Source organism: Dermacentor andersoni, chromosome 3 (genome assembly GCF_023375885.2).
Source record: "Dermacentor andersoni chromosome 3, qqDerAnde1_hic_scaffold, whole genome shotgun sequence".
NCBI lineage: Eukaryota > Metazoa > Arthropoda > Arachnida > Ixodida > Ixodidae > Dermacentor > Dermacentor andersoni.
Window position 1 is genome coordinate 65,339,822 of NC_092816.1, and position 15,227 is coordinate 65,355,048.

Genomic DNA, 15,227 nt, shown 5'->3' on the forward strand with positions numbered 1-15,227 from the left:
TCACAACTAACCTGTGGTGGGTACAGGTCCAGTGTACAGTCGACGCAAGCATTCATGCTGGGCAGAATGACACGGGCGTTGCCCTTGAATCCTTCTGTTCCACCATCCACCATTGGCACTATCGAGCCCTGATCCACAAGGCTGAGCTGCATATGAGAGACAGAACCAAAATCATGTAGCAACATCACTGAAGACAAGGAGTGCACTAATCAAATGCTTCTGTGTTGTGAAGAGAACATTGAAAATGCATGACTGAGTTGTAAAGCCCTCGTCAAATGTACAGAGGCTAACACATACAACTATGACTCTAGCTAGGAAATATTGTTCGTAATTCTTTGCTTTGCTTGTGAAAGTGAGAATGAGAAGATTTCAGATTGCTTCAGTAAGTTTCGTTTGCATGGTACCTATATACGCTTTAGACAAAGTGTGTACCATGACAGCCTAAGCTAAGCCATCCAGGGCTTTCTGGTGGATCAGTATTGTTGCAGTACAACAGAACGTTCTCAATACATTTTCACAGCTGCTACATTCTACTCCTGCAGTCCCATGACAGTTCCATGGAAAGCACATCAGAGTGGTTATATTATACACTGTCTTTTAAACAATGCGAGTTTAGTAGCGACGCATCGAAACCGGTGTCCTTGAAATTAGGGGTGCATCATCCGCTAGGTTCACCACGCAACCTAACCTCCATGCCGCCCCAATTACAATATAGCTGTTTCACCTTGACTCACAGAAATAACCTAAACATCTGCATAACTCGAACATTATTGCCATCATTTAATATTGCACCGATTACACCGCTGCATCATAGCCTTCTCACATAAAAATGTACTCTGCACTCCCTTTAAACAGAAGTCAGAATTGAGCACTCCTATATTACGCAGGCATCAGACACTATTCTCAAGTAGTTATTTACCAAACTATGATCGGTTACGACCCAGGCAAGTTCAACAACCTGCAGTAGTATAATCTGTATCAATGACAAAAAAAAATCATAATGTAGCCAGGTATGGCTGAGAATTTGAACAGAGAATATGAACACTACCCCAAAACAGGATTTATGGGTGTACTGTAGACTTCTCTTAATTCAACTCCGGTGAAGTTAATTTTTCTGTTAATGCAATCCCATCCGGTCCTGGCCGGCACCCATGCATTTCTATGGGCCCCAATAACATTATTTCAATCCTAAAATTAGCCTTCACCAGATAACTTCATCACCAATCAGCACACACATGCCTAACTCCCATTCTATTACTCTAGAAGAATTTCTGAAAGAGTTACTAATTTTCAAATGTTAAAGTCGAAAAAAGTGTCATTCTAAAAGGACAAAATATTTAGGAATTCTTGTGCATAATATATCACTAGAAAGGCACAAACTACGCCACTGTCTTGTTCAATTTCCGCAGTTTGTATTGAAAAACAAAGACTGCATAATTGGCTTCGCCAGGAACTGAACTTCCTTGCAGCCAAAATTTAAATTTTCATACAAAAAAATTGTGGTATCTGAAAATTTCAGACCACAGTTGCATTCTAAATATAATTATACTCCAGTATGCAGCTCACTGATAAGTCTTCCTTTTGTTATACAAGAATGATAGTTTCGTGAAAAACACAGATTGACAAAAACAGTTCAAAAATTTCTGAAGTGTGTCCTCTTATTCAAATTGCATCTATCATAACTAACATCCTCCTGCAGCATACACTGGGCCTTCTTCAATTCAGCTTTTCTCTGTTGAAATAGCTGCAAGCTTTCTTTTTTTTCCAAGCCACTTTTGAGCTGTCAAGTGCACTGGCTTTTGCGCGTGACAAACACTGCCTGATGCTCGCTACAGGTGCTCCAGCGCCAGAAGACTGACAATGCATCAGTGTCAGGCAGTGTGCTCAATGAAATCAAACACAAGGGCAACCCTCGCACAGCCAGTCATTGGCTGCTGGCTCATCCCCTAGATTTCGTGAAGCATCCCCGCTTCCCAAACCGGTGCTATGTAGGTCATCTTCCAAACAAAAAAAAACTCACAGAAGAAATTACAATCACATAAATAGTGCATAGGAAAGCCATGCAAGGTCTCCAAAAACAGAGCTTCGGTTCAAGTAAAATGAGCACCAAGAGATATGTTGCGAAATAGGACCTGAGCAAAGTGGCACGAAGAAGTTACAGCAACTAGAAAAAAAAGAAAAGGACCACTGCTGCCTTCTTTTAGACAGTGTGGTATTCCTCCTCGCCCCCTGCAGCTCCGTGCGAGTGAACCGTGGAGAGTCCACAAGCACAGCGAAGCTGCAGGAAATCGGAACATTCTCGTTTGCGGGGAGTCACCGGCTTGTGATAAAATATCATTTTGAGCATTTCTAGTGCGCTGATGAAGATATAATATAGTTTTGGCACATTCTCAGAAAGTAAAGGAACCTGAAACTGCTATAATTTTGAAATGCACCCCATGTGACCCCCTTAATACCCGCCATCTCAAGTCAAAAAGGCCTACTTTCGGCCTGCCCTAGGAAGGTTTTCAAGCAATAACCATAGCTCACAATGTGCGATTATGGTATTCAAACACATGCCTTCCTTTCTTTCCAAGAAAAGTAGGCCGAGAATTGCCTGCGTGGTACAATCCAACAAAATACTAAAACCATGTTCACATGCTTTGCCGCATAACAAAAATATATTACGGTGAAGCTGACACTAGGAAACAGGCTGCCATTGTGCAACACACATCTTGCCTATTATTCTTGCTAGAATTTCGAATGCACGTTAGATTTCTACTTTGTTTAGGAGCTTTGATGCCATGTCTATATTAGTTTTCTACTTTGGGCACACAGAAAGTGGGTGTGCATTTGATTCGAGGGTGCACTAGAATAGAGGAAATAATGCCAAATTAATCAGTGGTGTGTTCTGGCCTTCTTTCTGCATCTTGTTTCATTCGATCCGCCAGATAACTTGATTAATTTCATTAGTGACGTCAAAGTCTAATTAACAAAAGATCAACTGTATTCACACAATTTCATAGATTCAACATCGCAGTCCCATTCAGAGCTTCCAAATTATTATAATTATTGTTATTATTCGGTATGAAAACATAGATATAAAATAAAGAGGGAAATAGTGAAGGAGCAGGCTGGCAGCTGCCACTGGGACGGGCCAGATGCCTTCCATCTCTTTAGGAAGGAGGGGATAGACACAGAAGTTGAAGATAGGAATAATAATTGATCTGATCAATAACGATCTGCTACGCTATAACGTCTGGTATCCCAGGGATTCCAGTGTTGCCCCTGCGCCTTTCACCACACTCACCAGCATGCCGTTGGCCCAGCGCCGTGCTACGACAGAGTCGAGACCACAAAGGACAATGTGGAACTCTGCACAAAGAAGCAGAAAGAAAAACGGGATGAGCCACGAAAAGAAATTTCAATGAAAACCAAGATTTAAAGGAGCACTGATGCGAAATTTTTATGACCTTGCTTTTTTTTGTTGCGCGTGCATTTTAAATTAGTGTCTTGGACCTTGAAATTTTAGCAAAAATACTGGCAATCCTCAAATGGTCTTAAATAATTTACTATAATAGCTTTTCTACGAACAGTTTTGCTTTCATTTAACAGAAGGTCAGAAGGTGTCATTATGGAGAAGGTGGTCATGTGGGATGTTGTGATGTCACTGCACCAAATGACGTAGCCCCAATTTCAGGATCGAAATGAAGAATGTTTTGGCCCATAGCCATGTATTGGCGCCAGCCTGGACTTTTGGCCAAGATTGGACTGAGGAATAAAAGCCAAAGTCAAACTAACGAAAATCGACAGTGCCATTACTGGTTTGTAAAGTAAGTGTCATTGCGTCCTATGGTGCGAAACATAGGCAGCACTCAAGAAAATATGCCCTCACGTTGGTAAAAACTTTCATCATAGTCCTGGATCTTCTTGAAGTGCCTGCATGATAAACAACAAGTCAAGGATACAACTCCATCCCAAAGTACCACACAGCGGGTGCCTCATAATGGCTTACACCGAGGCCACATCCTTGGATTAGGCAATTTCGAGAGTTTCCATGCTCAGCATATGCAAAGCACCTAAGATCTCAATCACATTGTCTCAAAGGCAGTCTATGCTTGCAAAGAGAAAAAAAAGCAGAGATTCAGAGTTCCGTTCATGACAACAGTCAAATGGTATAGTACATACTATAGATGGTCTCAGAGAAAAGGTCAACTGCAATGAACTGTCACTTAGACTCAATTGGTTACAAATGCCATCACTTGATACCATTTATTGGCTGTACACCATCAAACCAACCTTGGAAAATGGGCAGGTCTTGCAATTTTCAAATTTTCTTTTAGTAGCACAGATTTTAACCCCTTAATGACAAGTGTTGCCAGCAGGCAACATACCAAAAAAAAATTGAGTATCTACGAAGTTTCTGGCTATGTGTTTTCGATCAACACTAACTGAAAGGCAGCAAGCATGGTTTGTTGGTTTAGAGCAGGAACACAGGATGAGAAAGAAGCTTGGCATGCGTCTCACTCTCTTTTGAAAGCAAAGTCAGAGAGACAGACTGACGCAAGGTCTCCGGCTTCTGCGGCGTCACACGTGATGCAAAGCAACTGAAATGTACACCCACGGTTCAGATATTTCAAGAGCTGTCTTTACAACATTCGAAATGAAACCATAGTTAGCTTGGGGTGAAGCCCACTTTGTTTACTGCCTGGTGTTTCTCCCATATGGCTTAAAAAGTTTACACAAAATATTTTTTTTGTTGATTATGCTTACTCTCTATGTCTTTTGCACATTTATGTAGCAAATAAACATTTTTTTGGGTATTTATATGTGCTGTCAATAATGGTTAAGTAGCACCATAGCAGCAACACGGGCACTTGGTCATTAACAGATAAGATGCAGATTTCGGAACAGGGCCTCCAAAATCTTAAGCACATTGTAGGTGCCTCTTAACCTCGGAAGTCATGCCTTGGTGCTGTGCTGCTTCTCAGCCTTCCCAATTTTAAGTCATTTTCGGTGAGTGGTAATGGCAGCATTCATTTGAATTTTGTAGCCCGAAATGTATAATTTTGCTGTCTTCTCATGACACATCTACTCATACTTCAAGTGTAAAGTTTTACATAACAGTTGCTTAGTACCTAACACTATATGAAACTAGGCTTTTCTTACACAGCTACACACTTCGTTGCAGGTGGCACTTAGTGCCATATTCTTAAATTACACTTCTACAACACCAAAAGAGCCACAATTACCATTGCAGAAGGCGTGGTAAGCCAGAAAAGATGCAAAAATGAAGGACTTCTGGTGAATTTCGGTATGAAGGCTTTTCACCAGCTTGCCGTGACGCAACGAATTTTGACACCATCTGCTCGGGCCCATAATAAACCCAGTTACCATGAAATAAACGAAAATATAGCTTTTAAAGAATACTTTGTCCATTCTAAACATTAAAAGGCCTAGCTTGAAAGGATACGCCTTGACTTGGCAACCAGGTACACGTTGATTGATGAAGGCTGCAGCCACTTCAGCTTTTGGTTTTCCAATGTCACTTTTCCTGAATGCAAAAAAAAAATAAAAAAATACATAAATAAATGACATGTTAATGGTACTATAAGGGGCCAGCACATTATGACCTCTGCCAAAGACGTTGACCCCCTGTACATACCTAAACAGAAATTGTCGGTTGAGGTTGGACAGGTCAATGGTGTCCATGTCGATCACATCTATGTGCCGAAATCCCATTAAGGCCTGCACAGAAGCACATAGATAAGACCAAGAGATCCAAATTTTGGTTTCATTATCTTTCTTTAGGTAGAGCTCTACAATACCCTTCACAGAACAAGTAGGAACACAGATTTGACGACATTAAAAAGCAACAAGAGAAAATTAAAAAGTGGGCAGTCCATGGTTACGGTGCAATACAGTCCAGGTACGGTCCATGCACACGCAAGTGTGGCATAGCCAGCATGACATTCTCGTGTCATCAGACAAGCTGGACATCTTTCCCTGGCCCAAAATTCCTGCAGAACTTTTTGTTGGGCTAGTTGGTGCATGTTACTGAAGTACTAAAGCGCCAAACAGACAACACAAGAAGAGACACGGACGAGCGCTTACTAACAACTGATGCTTTATTGACGGAAACACACAATATATACTATACGCAAGTCTGGCGGCGCAACTCACACGTCGAAAATCACATGTTAACAGGCAAAAGGCGATAAAACGATTGTAATACGCTCTGGTTAATGACACGTGGTGTATAGGAGCCGAGATGTGAACCAAAATTCCTACTACAAGTAGGGGCCGAGATGTGAGGTGGTATTAATCCTTAAACTTGCAAGCTTTATCAAAAACAAAATTGTGCGATATACCAAATTAACTAAAAGCACCAGATTACTGTAAACAGCATCACAATTTGAAAAAATTGATCATTTATGTGGGTTATCCATGGCAATCACCCGAAATAAAAAGGGAATATACATGATTAAGAATGACATGTTAAGCTACAAATTAATTCCCATTTTATATGACCATATGACATGCTTTTAGTTGAGCAAGGTGGCTCATTTCGTGGAGCAATGCAAAGGCAACTATGGCCAGGATGCGCAGTGGTCATCTTTGGCAACAATGGTACATAGTGGTAGAAGAAACACAGCTCAGGCTCGGAAGAAGAAGCATAACTTGACACGCAGTTATGGGTCACACAAAGCATAAACACCATAATATAATCTGTCAAGGCCCATGCTCAAAAAAAATTACCCAATGTCAACAATAGGCGACAACAGAATGTAGATGGGCACTTTAATTGTGCCTCGCAAACCTATTCAATGAACCTGCACATTGTGTATATTATTCACTTGCTTAATCCACAATGCGACAAGCGAGCACTTTATTTAGCCAAGCTGAAGTCGAGTATGACGATTTTTAAAAGGGTACTGAACCACTTTTTATCAATGTCGGGAAATGTATTTGACTAGAACAGACTATTCCAGAAATACCTCGCAGCAAAAAGTACTTAGAAATGCATTTGATGTTAAAATGAACTATTTCAGAAATACACTTCCACAAAAAGTAGTTAAAGCGTTCAGCAGAAGTGGAGTTATTGGCCTACTGAACATTACAGTGGCATGCAGTTCAAATTTGATTTTGGATGTTCACATTTATGCCACTATCAATTTTGGCGCCTACGCAGTGCAAAACTAGGAGGCTATCCCTCAGCTTATGGTTGAGTTCACGATGTCTCATTTCTTCGTTGTGCTACAGCAAATTAGATAGCTGCATGCAACTATTCTCGCACTGAGTGACACGAGTAGCACATTTTCTTTTGCACTGATCTCTACAACAATCACACAATTTTCACGGGTGGAACAAACTTCATCTTCACATATATTCATGCGAGCATGTCAGCAGCATGCACATCGGCTAAATGATAGGTGCAGTAGTTTGGAGTCGTATTGAAAGGATTGCTAATGTAATGAGTTTCGACTGTGATGACAACACACCTCGAATATGTGCAACTTGGGAAGCAGACGATCAGTTCATCAGATGTCGCCACTTTGGCCTTGAGTCATGTCACCCACAGATATCAATCGGAGCATGCTCTTGTACTCGACAAGCTGCAGCGAGCAGGCTCATCGTGGAACCTCGCAGCGGCTGCAGTATCTACGCTACGCTGCAGATGAAGCTACATACATGTAACTGTAGCGGCTAACCATGTGCACAACAGGGCTGGAGAACATATTCGCATTCATGTGCTCCAGTCTGGCTGTGCAGGTGGTGCAGGCCAGTTTTGACCTGCACCAGCTTGACCAACGGATATCAGCCACATCCAAATTGCACATTTTCGCAACAGCTCAATACGAAGCAAAGTCTGCCAAGGCATCTAGCCAGAAGTATCCAAGAGTGAGCAAGCGATGGCAAGTGTACGTCTGGTCTGACCTTAAGTTTCGTGTGCTTTGCGGTTAGTTGAGTGTTCAAACCTAAAACAAATTAGCAACACCCAATGGCTACGACAATGACAAGCAGTGTAGGCAAAGTTTCATTTCTAGACAGGTGGGTGCAGCCGAGCATTAGCATATGACAGTCGCCAATAGTACAACAGTCGTATTTTCAGAAGTACGCAATTCCTATCTTATGCTTACTTCAGCCTGTTTATTAAACTGCGTCAATAAATACACACAGTAACAGCAGAAAGAAGCACACTGATCCAAACACCTTTCTTGATTGATGTCACCTATTGGCCAATAGCAGCTGCATATGGAAATCTGCTATATGATTATATGGCAACCCCGAAAAGAGTGAGGGGAAGGCTTCTGTTGAAAAGAGTGTTTGAGAAATAGATGACTTCAAGCTCCACTTGCCAGCTGCTCACGCTGTGCATGACTGCAAAACTTGACCGAGATGTTCAGAGCAGTGTGTGCTATCCACGGACTGTTTTTTTTCACCAAGCCCGAGAGGTGGTGCTGGATCTCTTTAATATATGAAAGGACTAACAAATGCTGTTTCATATGTTAAAAATAAATATGTGAAAGAAGCATTGTTGGAACAACAACAAAAGACAAATGGTAACAAAAAGAGACTGAAACATCTCATTCAACCCAAAAAGGAGTTGGGTTCCTAATCACATGTCATTCAGACGTGTGAAACCGGAGGGAAGAGTGGATGACAGCATTTCTACATGCAAATATAGGGGGTTATTCTGTAGAGATAACAATTGTCCATGACTTGTGAAATGTCACTGACAGATTGCCAATGTCACTAACAAGTCAGTGAATGCAGGTACAACTGTTTGAAAAAGGGAAAAAAGAAAGAAAGAAATATACACTGGCTTACCAAGTCTTTGAGCATCTCGCAGCCTAAGCCACCGGCTCCAATAACCAGAATTTTGCACTTGTCGCGTATCATCTCCATGTTCTGCATTGAGAGGAAGGCATAGAACAGGTTTGTATCCATAATAGTAAGCATTTTTTGACAAATTCGTAGCACCTCAGTTAAAAGTAATGTGAAACTAAATCCAGTAGCAACAAATAGGGCTGCATTGACAGCAGCACACCCAATCACAGCCAGGTTAGGATCTAGGTAAGGAAGTAAGGATCTCACATCATATATGTGTTATGTTTTTGAGGGTGTCCACAGTATTTCCTAGTTGGTCAAACAGTGCACTTAGCTAGCATAAGTTATTCACATGCAGTTGAAGCTAGTTTTATACATAACCAACTCACTCGCATCTTAGTGGGAAGCACTTGCTCATATGTGAACTCAGCTACACTAGTTCTACTGCTTAAACAGTGCTTACAATTTGCTTTGATGCTCCATCCCAGTGACTGCTTTTCAACTAGCATTTTGTTAATAAAATTTCAGCAGACATGCACGTGACGTCTCTATCCATATATAGCAAAAACACTTTTTAAAACTAAGTACACTGCTTGAACAAAACTTTGCTAGAACGGAAGTGCTGTATGAAAGCATGAGCAATGATTATGGTTAGCTGCCCTCCTTTCACAGGTGCAATGATTATGTTATTGTCTTATGGCCTGAATTTTCTTGCCTGAAGAAAAAAATCTAAATTGCAGCTAAATACCTGTATGCAAGGTAATGACATCCAGAAGTACAAAATAATGCCTTTATATTCTAATTTTTTCACACTGAACAAACTCCCGACTTGGAAGGAGAACTGCCTCGCATCTTATAGCAATCTGTAAAACAGTCGGTATTGCAGAGATGGCAAGAACAATTTGTCCACACGGATGGATGCAGCCTCACGAGTTTCTTGAAGTGTTCACACTTGTTGGAGGCATCAAGCACAAAGCGTCGTTTTCTGACTCAGAGATGGCTACATGCTGACAAATTTTAGCTGGATGATGACATCGTGTCAAAATCAATTTCTCTCGCCCAAGCATCCCATTTGTATTTATGATCGCTGCTTCGGTATGTCACAATACCATGACAACATGCTAGAGAGCCCATTTGCCACACTTCAATACATATGCAACAAAGAAAGGCACAACTATGTCAAAACTTACCCCAGGGCCTGGCTCGAAGTCTGGGTGCACAAATGGGCCAGGTCGGAGAAGAATTTTCTCTATGTGTGTCCATCGTTTTGGCCAGTCAGCACTTCGAAAAGAATGTTAAAAAAAAAGATGTGAGAGTGGAACAAACAGTAGCAATGAGGGTTGCAAAATTTGCTTGAATGCACAGCGCACAACTAAGGATAAAAACTTCCTTCGAACAGATTGCAACAAACTAAGGCAAAATTTTTCTTATGCAACTTGCAGTTTTACAGAGGTGAAAACAATTGGCCAATTTAGCTAGTGCTGTTTTGCTGGTTTCTTATTTCTTAAACTGATAGAAATGGCGAGCTTTAGAATAATTGACCTAAAACAGCAGCAAAATTTAGCCTTGGCGAACAAGTAACATACCACAGTAGCATAGAACTGTCAATATTAAAAAAGAAAAACACAATCCAGAGAAATTGGCATTGAATGCTTACTAACGTTACCACAACCCAGAAATCACCGTCAAGACTGTTTTCTCAAAGCCTGGGACTGTGCGGATTCCAGTACATTCGTTTATACACACATACTCTTCTACATAACTGCAAAGGCGAAAGTAATATTCTTTATTTCAAACCTACTTAGTGTTTGCACAACCAAACTAAGCTACGAAGCGGCCATATCTATGGTTGCCGACACATCGCCACGTAGGCTTAAAACAACAGCCTTGCTGGACCAGCAAGTATTTGTGGTTCCAAGGTTTTGCTGCGCAAGAACAGTAAGAAAAAAAGTTACCATATCGCTCACCGTGCGCAACGTTCTGTTGCGATAGTGCACGGAACCTTTAGCGACAGCGCTCACGGGATAAAAACATTGTGGTAAAATGCATGTGTTACTCATATCGCACGAAATACATAATACTCTACCCTTAAATGCGCAAGCTACTAATTGTTAAGAGAACAGCGAAAGAATAAAACAAGGACCGACAACTAAAGTGCAAGCAAGCCACAGACAGCGCCTTGCGAGTGTCTCACTCGTCATATTTTACTTAGCTTTGCGCTCTTTATTTAAGAACGAAAGACAAATCAACGAATATTTAACCACTTATAATTGAAGGCAGGTATAATAAAGTAAGACAGGGCAAAGAAGCGGCAGTAAATGTCGATACGCAAGATCATCTTGCGGTGTTTGTGACGCTCCCAAGATCATTAAACTACCAGCACATCGTTACATGTTAACTTGGTGGGCGGAATCATGACAAACTCTTGCCGCTATACAAATTACAAAGTCCAATTACAGGCACGTTTGCTAAAAAACATACCCGTCAACATCCATGTCGAGAGCCATTTGAGAGCAGGCGGCCCGGCTTGCCCAGCTTCTTGGATTGTTGTGTGTCGGATACTTACGCGCCTACACAGAGCCATAGTCAACCAAAACCAGCTACTTTCATGAGCAGAGAACCGAAACTAACAACTGCCACTGTAGTTCGTAGCTGCGCCTGATTACACCTGCGGAAACAGTTTTGTTACGTGCGGACTTCAATGCGTATAACATAGTAAACCTGCTTGAGTTCCTTCTTTTATTTTATATCACTATTTCCTGTCATTTCCTGTCATTGCGCGCGCTGCCGAGAGGCTGTTGCGCATGGTTCATTTTTGGAACATATACTATGTTATTGCGATAAGAATATGCTCAATTTATACTTAACTGTATTGCGGCTAAGGATGGTTACGCGCTATTTCGAAAGCGCGTCCTATAAGCAAGACAACAACCAGTTGTTTTTGGACTGGCGCCATATCATTAGGATATGCGGCTTACTACCTCAAATTCAAAGCAGTGAATCACCGAAGCGCTTCACTTTCTGTGCACAGTTGATCACTCCACATATCGTTCGCCTATGCTTTACGTTGCAGCCCAACCAACTGTTCAAGTCACAGGCATCTCAGCTTGCTTAGTGTGAAACGCGCTACTACGGGCTGCTAACAGTTGGTTGACTTGCAGCGCTTTTTCCCGCAAGAACTTCTTGCAACGGAGAACAAAGGAACTAACGGCCACAATCTAGCAAGCGGAGAGGCATCGCGCTGAGCGGCCTGTTTGTGAGATACTTTTGGCGGCGATCGCGCGTTGGGCGGGTTTTGGGGGCGCTGCCGTTGAGACCGCTGAGACCCCCTCGACCTGCCTGCAAAAATCGATCCGCAAAAGGGAGTAGTGCAGTAGAGAGTTCTTTCCGTGATGTCCTCGCTGGTGGAAATGGAAATGTGCCGCTTTTACCACTCGTGTGTGTTACACTAGTCAAAAAGTGTCGGCCCTGTGGACTAACCTGTGACTTCGCCAGACTATCAACATGACCAAGGACAGGCTCGCCGCCCTAAAAGCGGTAAAGTACCCATGTAACTGAAACGGCGACCGCATCTGCGGGGCGGGTTGCATCGGCACTGCGCTACCGTCTTGGGACGGAAACTAACTGGTTGTTTGAAACATTTTGTGGGCAGAAATGCGGTTGGTTGGTTATTGTTTTCAGCCAGCCGACTTTCGGCGACGTTATTCATACGTAAATAGTGTTGTATGTCACATAGTTCCGGCTCCTGACTGCTTGAGATGGGGAAAAAAAAGGTGGCATCGCTCTAATGCACGTAAGACGGGCACGGTTGTACCAGACTCGAACTTCCAAAGAAGTGCAGAGGTACATCCGAAATAAAAAGAAATCTTGCGCCAACACGGCGCCGTTGAGGGTCGCCTGGACGCAGGACTGTCTACATGCTTGGCGTCCAGTTTAGACGCAGCTCCGTGTTGTGAGCTACCAGGGCACGCATTGAATCGATCAATTTCACGAGCGATGTGAGTGCTTAAGCCTAAAATCGTGGCTCAACACCTTCCAAGATGCACTGCTGATCGGCGATTTTGGAAGAGCAAGGCGAAGATCGAGCGATTGTGCGAAACTCCGAGCTGGTTTCGCTGCCGCAGTGTGCCCCGGCCGCACACGCAAGCGTGCCGCGGCGCTCTGCTCATGGGCGCAGCACTTCGCTACCGATCAACACTCCCTCGATTCACGACGGGAGCGGTAGGGGGGCGGTGAAATCTCGCGTGTGTTTGTATCGTTGCTGGGATAACTGTCACAGGCCGCGGTACGAAACCAAAGATTGTTCCCTCGCACGACTCTAGCACGGTGGGTTGGAATCAAAGCCGTGTGTGATTGTGTCTGGCGAGAACACTGCGGTCGTTGCTCACTTGGTCGATTAAGAAAAAGTCGTCGAGTGGTGTGTCCGTTCGCTCGTTCGTAGTGCGGTGGCGTGCAAGAAGGGCGCAGAGGAGGAAAGGAGAGGTGGTTCCGCTTTGGTGGATGCCGACCCTCGTTCTTGTGTTTCTTTTGACTCAAAAAGCTCGTAGTAGTGGCGGCATGGTGGTGGAAGGGCAACCCTTTCCCCTCTCTTTTGCTTGGTGTCCCGTGTGTCACACCGTGGCCTTCTCGCTCACCCGGAGACGACGCGACGTTCCCTTCGGCGTTGCCAGTCAAGGGGCGTGGGTGTTTCATTCACCGCCGACGTCAGGAGCGCGGCGGCGTCCTCGTCTGCGGAGGGACACTCTCGCAGGAATTCGATTAGTCGGGTCTAATTGGCCGGTCCTGATGAAAACGCCGTCATCGGTTGCCGCGAATATAAACTCGTTTGCGCCTCGGACGCTCGCTGTCCTTGCTCGGCGTATTGTAGGCCGCCGGAGTTGATCGCTCGATTGTTCCGCCGAGGCCGAGAGACATTTTTATGTCCCCTCCAGGAATGCGGCGCTCCTTCTTCTCTTGTGTGTACGCAAGGCGTGTTCCGTCGCATATCGGGTGTCTCCGCGCGCTCCAAGCTGCCGACCAGCCTGTTGATTGACGGGCTGCCCTAAAACAACGGCGGCTGGGACCACATTATTCGTGTTTGCACTGCCGCATTATCTCGGCACTCGAGCTTTATTAGCAGCGCTTTGCTTTGGAGGAAACTCGTGAATTTTTGTCTTTCACGTGGAAGACGTTGATCTGCCGTCGCGGTCAGTTGAGCTTCTCAATTCACCGATGCAAGGAGCGCCAGTTACGCAGATGCTTACGAATTTACAATCTTGTCGAATCACAATCTGCTTCAAGCTGGTGTTGCGTAGTTCTAGTACTTCAAAAGATGTATGTAGGGCAACGTATTGTCTTCTACGTACGTTCCGTGTATCAGGGCTGAACATAGGTTGCCTGAGCTGCTTGCCAGCATTTCGCAAAAGCGACCAGCATTGATTATACAAGCGGATACGCATTGTTACTTTTTGAGAGCAACTCCTAGATTGCAATGTTCAGCGACGCTTTCAGTCTTATGCAGTTTTGACTCATAGTCTAAGGAAGTCACCACATAGAATACCTGCAACAAGTCACTCAATATGTTGATCGAAGCTTCAAAATAAAGCACAGTCATGCACTATAGCCAGTAAAAGAGATTCTGAGAACCAGCTGTGGTGCTAGATAAGCAAAAAAAATTTGTCTGGCCGCTTTTTGAAGTTGCCGGGGCTTGTTATATAGGAGATACAAAACACAATAGAGTTCATTTTGATGTGGTAGGAAACCTGTGCTTGTAACCAACCATGTCCATGGTTGTTTAGAAGCATATCAGATGGTACAAAGTAGTTGAGAAGGGAATAGATGTTTTTTTTCTATTTATGTATAAGGATGGCTTTAAAGTAACTTTTAAAGACAACAAACAGATTGGCAAGGTAAAAAAAATAATATTGTTTTGTCAGATGCAGTGTGAAAAGAATGCTGAAAAAAAAAAAAGCAATGCAAGGCAATTAGTTGGGCTCTGGGGTCGTGTTACAGTTATGTCCAAGTCAGCTGCATTAAACCAGTTCAGCTGTTTTGAGCGTTGATTTTTATCACTTATGTTTTTATTTCTTTTTTTGCCACAGCTTGTGGGATACGTGTGTACATACCTTGAATAGCAGTTGTGTTGTGCCTCATTTTATGACTCGTGAAACCTTTGTTACAGACAAGCAGGTCACGCTTCATTGCACCCAACACTCATCTAGTCCGTACCGTCTGTTGCCCTTGTAGTGGGGCTGGTGACTCACACTTCCTTGTTTGTCCGAATATGCATGAAGGAGACATTAACGTCCCTTGTGCAATCTTGTGCAGCTTGCCTGTTTTCCATTTGTGTGTGCATATGCACAATGTGAAATTTCTGATCTGATGGTAAGACTTGCACAACTCTGGCTTTGTCGAGCACTTAGCCTTCTGTTCACTTC

General features: G+C 43.2%; 2 protein-coding genes across 3 annotated transcripts in view; one reads left to right on the forward strand and one right to left on the reverse strand.

Moving 5' to 3' along the window:
* Uba3 (Ubiquitin-like activating enzyme 3) overlaps nt 1-11,401 on the reverse strand; it is a 32,898-nt gene extending 21,497 nt beyond the window's left edge. Inside the window, exons 1-8 of the mRNA XM_050194457.3 lie at nt 11,293-11,401; nt 10,002-10,092; nt 8,812-8,892; nt 5,645-5,727; nt 5,453-5,533; nt 3,875-3,918; nt 3,290-3,354; nt 12-146 (exon numbers count right to left, since the gene is read on the reverse strand). Of these exons, the coding sequence (XP_050050414.1) occupies nt 12-146; nt 3,290-3,354; nt 3,875-3,918; nt 5,453-5,533; nt 5,645-5,727; nt 8,812-8,892; nt 10,002-10,092; nt 11,293-11,318 (606 nt within the window). The 5' untranslated portion in view covers nt 11,319-11,401. The remainder of the gene's footprint in view (nt 1-11; nt 147-3,289; nt 3,355-3,874; nt 3,919-5,452; nt 5,534-5,644; nt 5,728-8,811; nt 8,893-10,001; nt 10,093-11,292) is intronic.
* Nucleotides 11,402-12,058: 657 nt separating this feature from the next.
* Syx1A (Syntaxin 1A) overlaps nt 12,059-15,227 on the forward strand; it is a 55,665-nt gene continuing 52,496 nt past the window's right edge. The window contains exon 1 of one of the 2 annotated variants that reach the window (XM_055062566.2): nt 12,059-12,348. In XM_055062566.2, coding sequence (XP_054918541.1) covers nt 12,316-12,348 — 33 coding nt within the window. In that variant the 5' untranslated portion in view covers nt 12,059-12,315. The remainder of the gene's footprint in view (nt 12,349-15,227) is intronic. The other variant, XM_050194547.3, reaches the window with a different exon arrangement.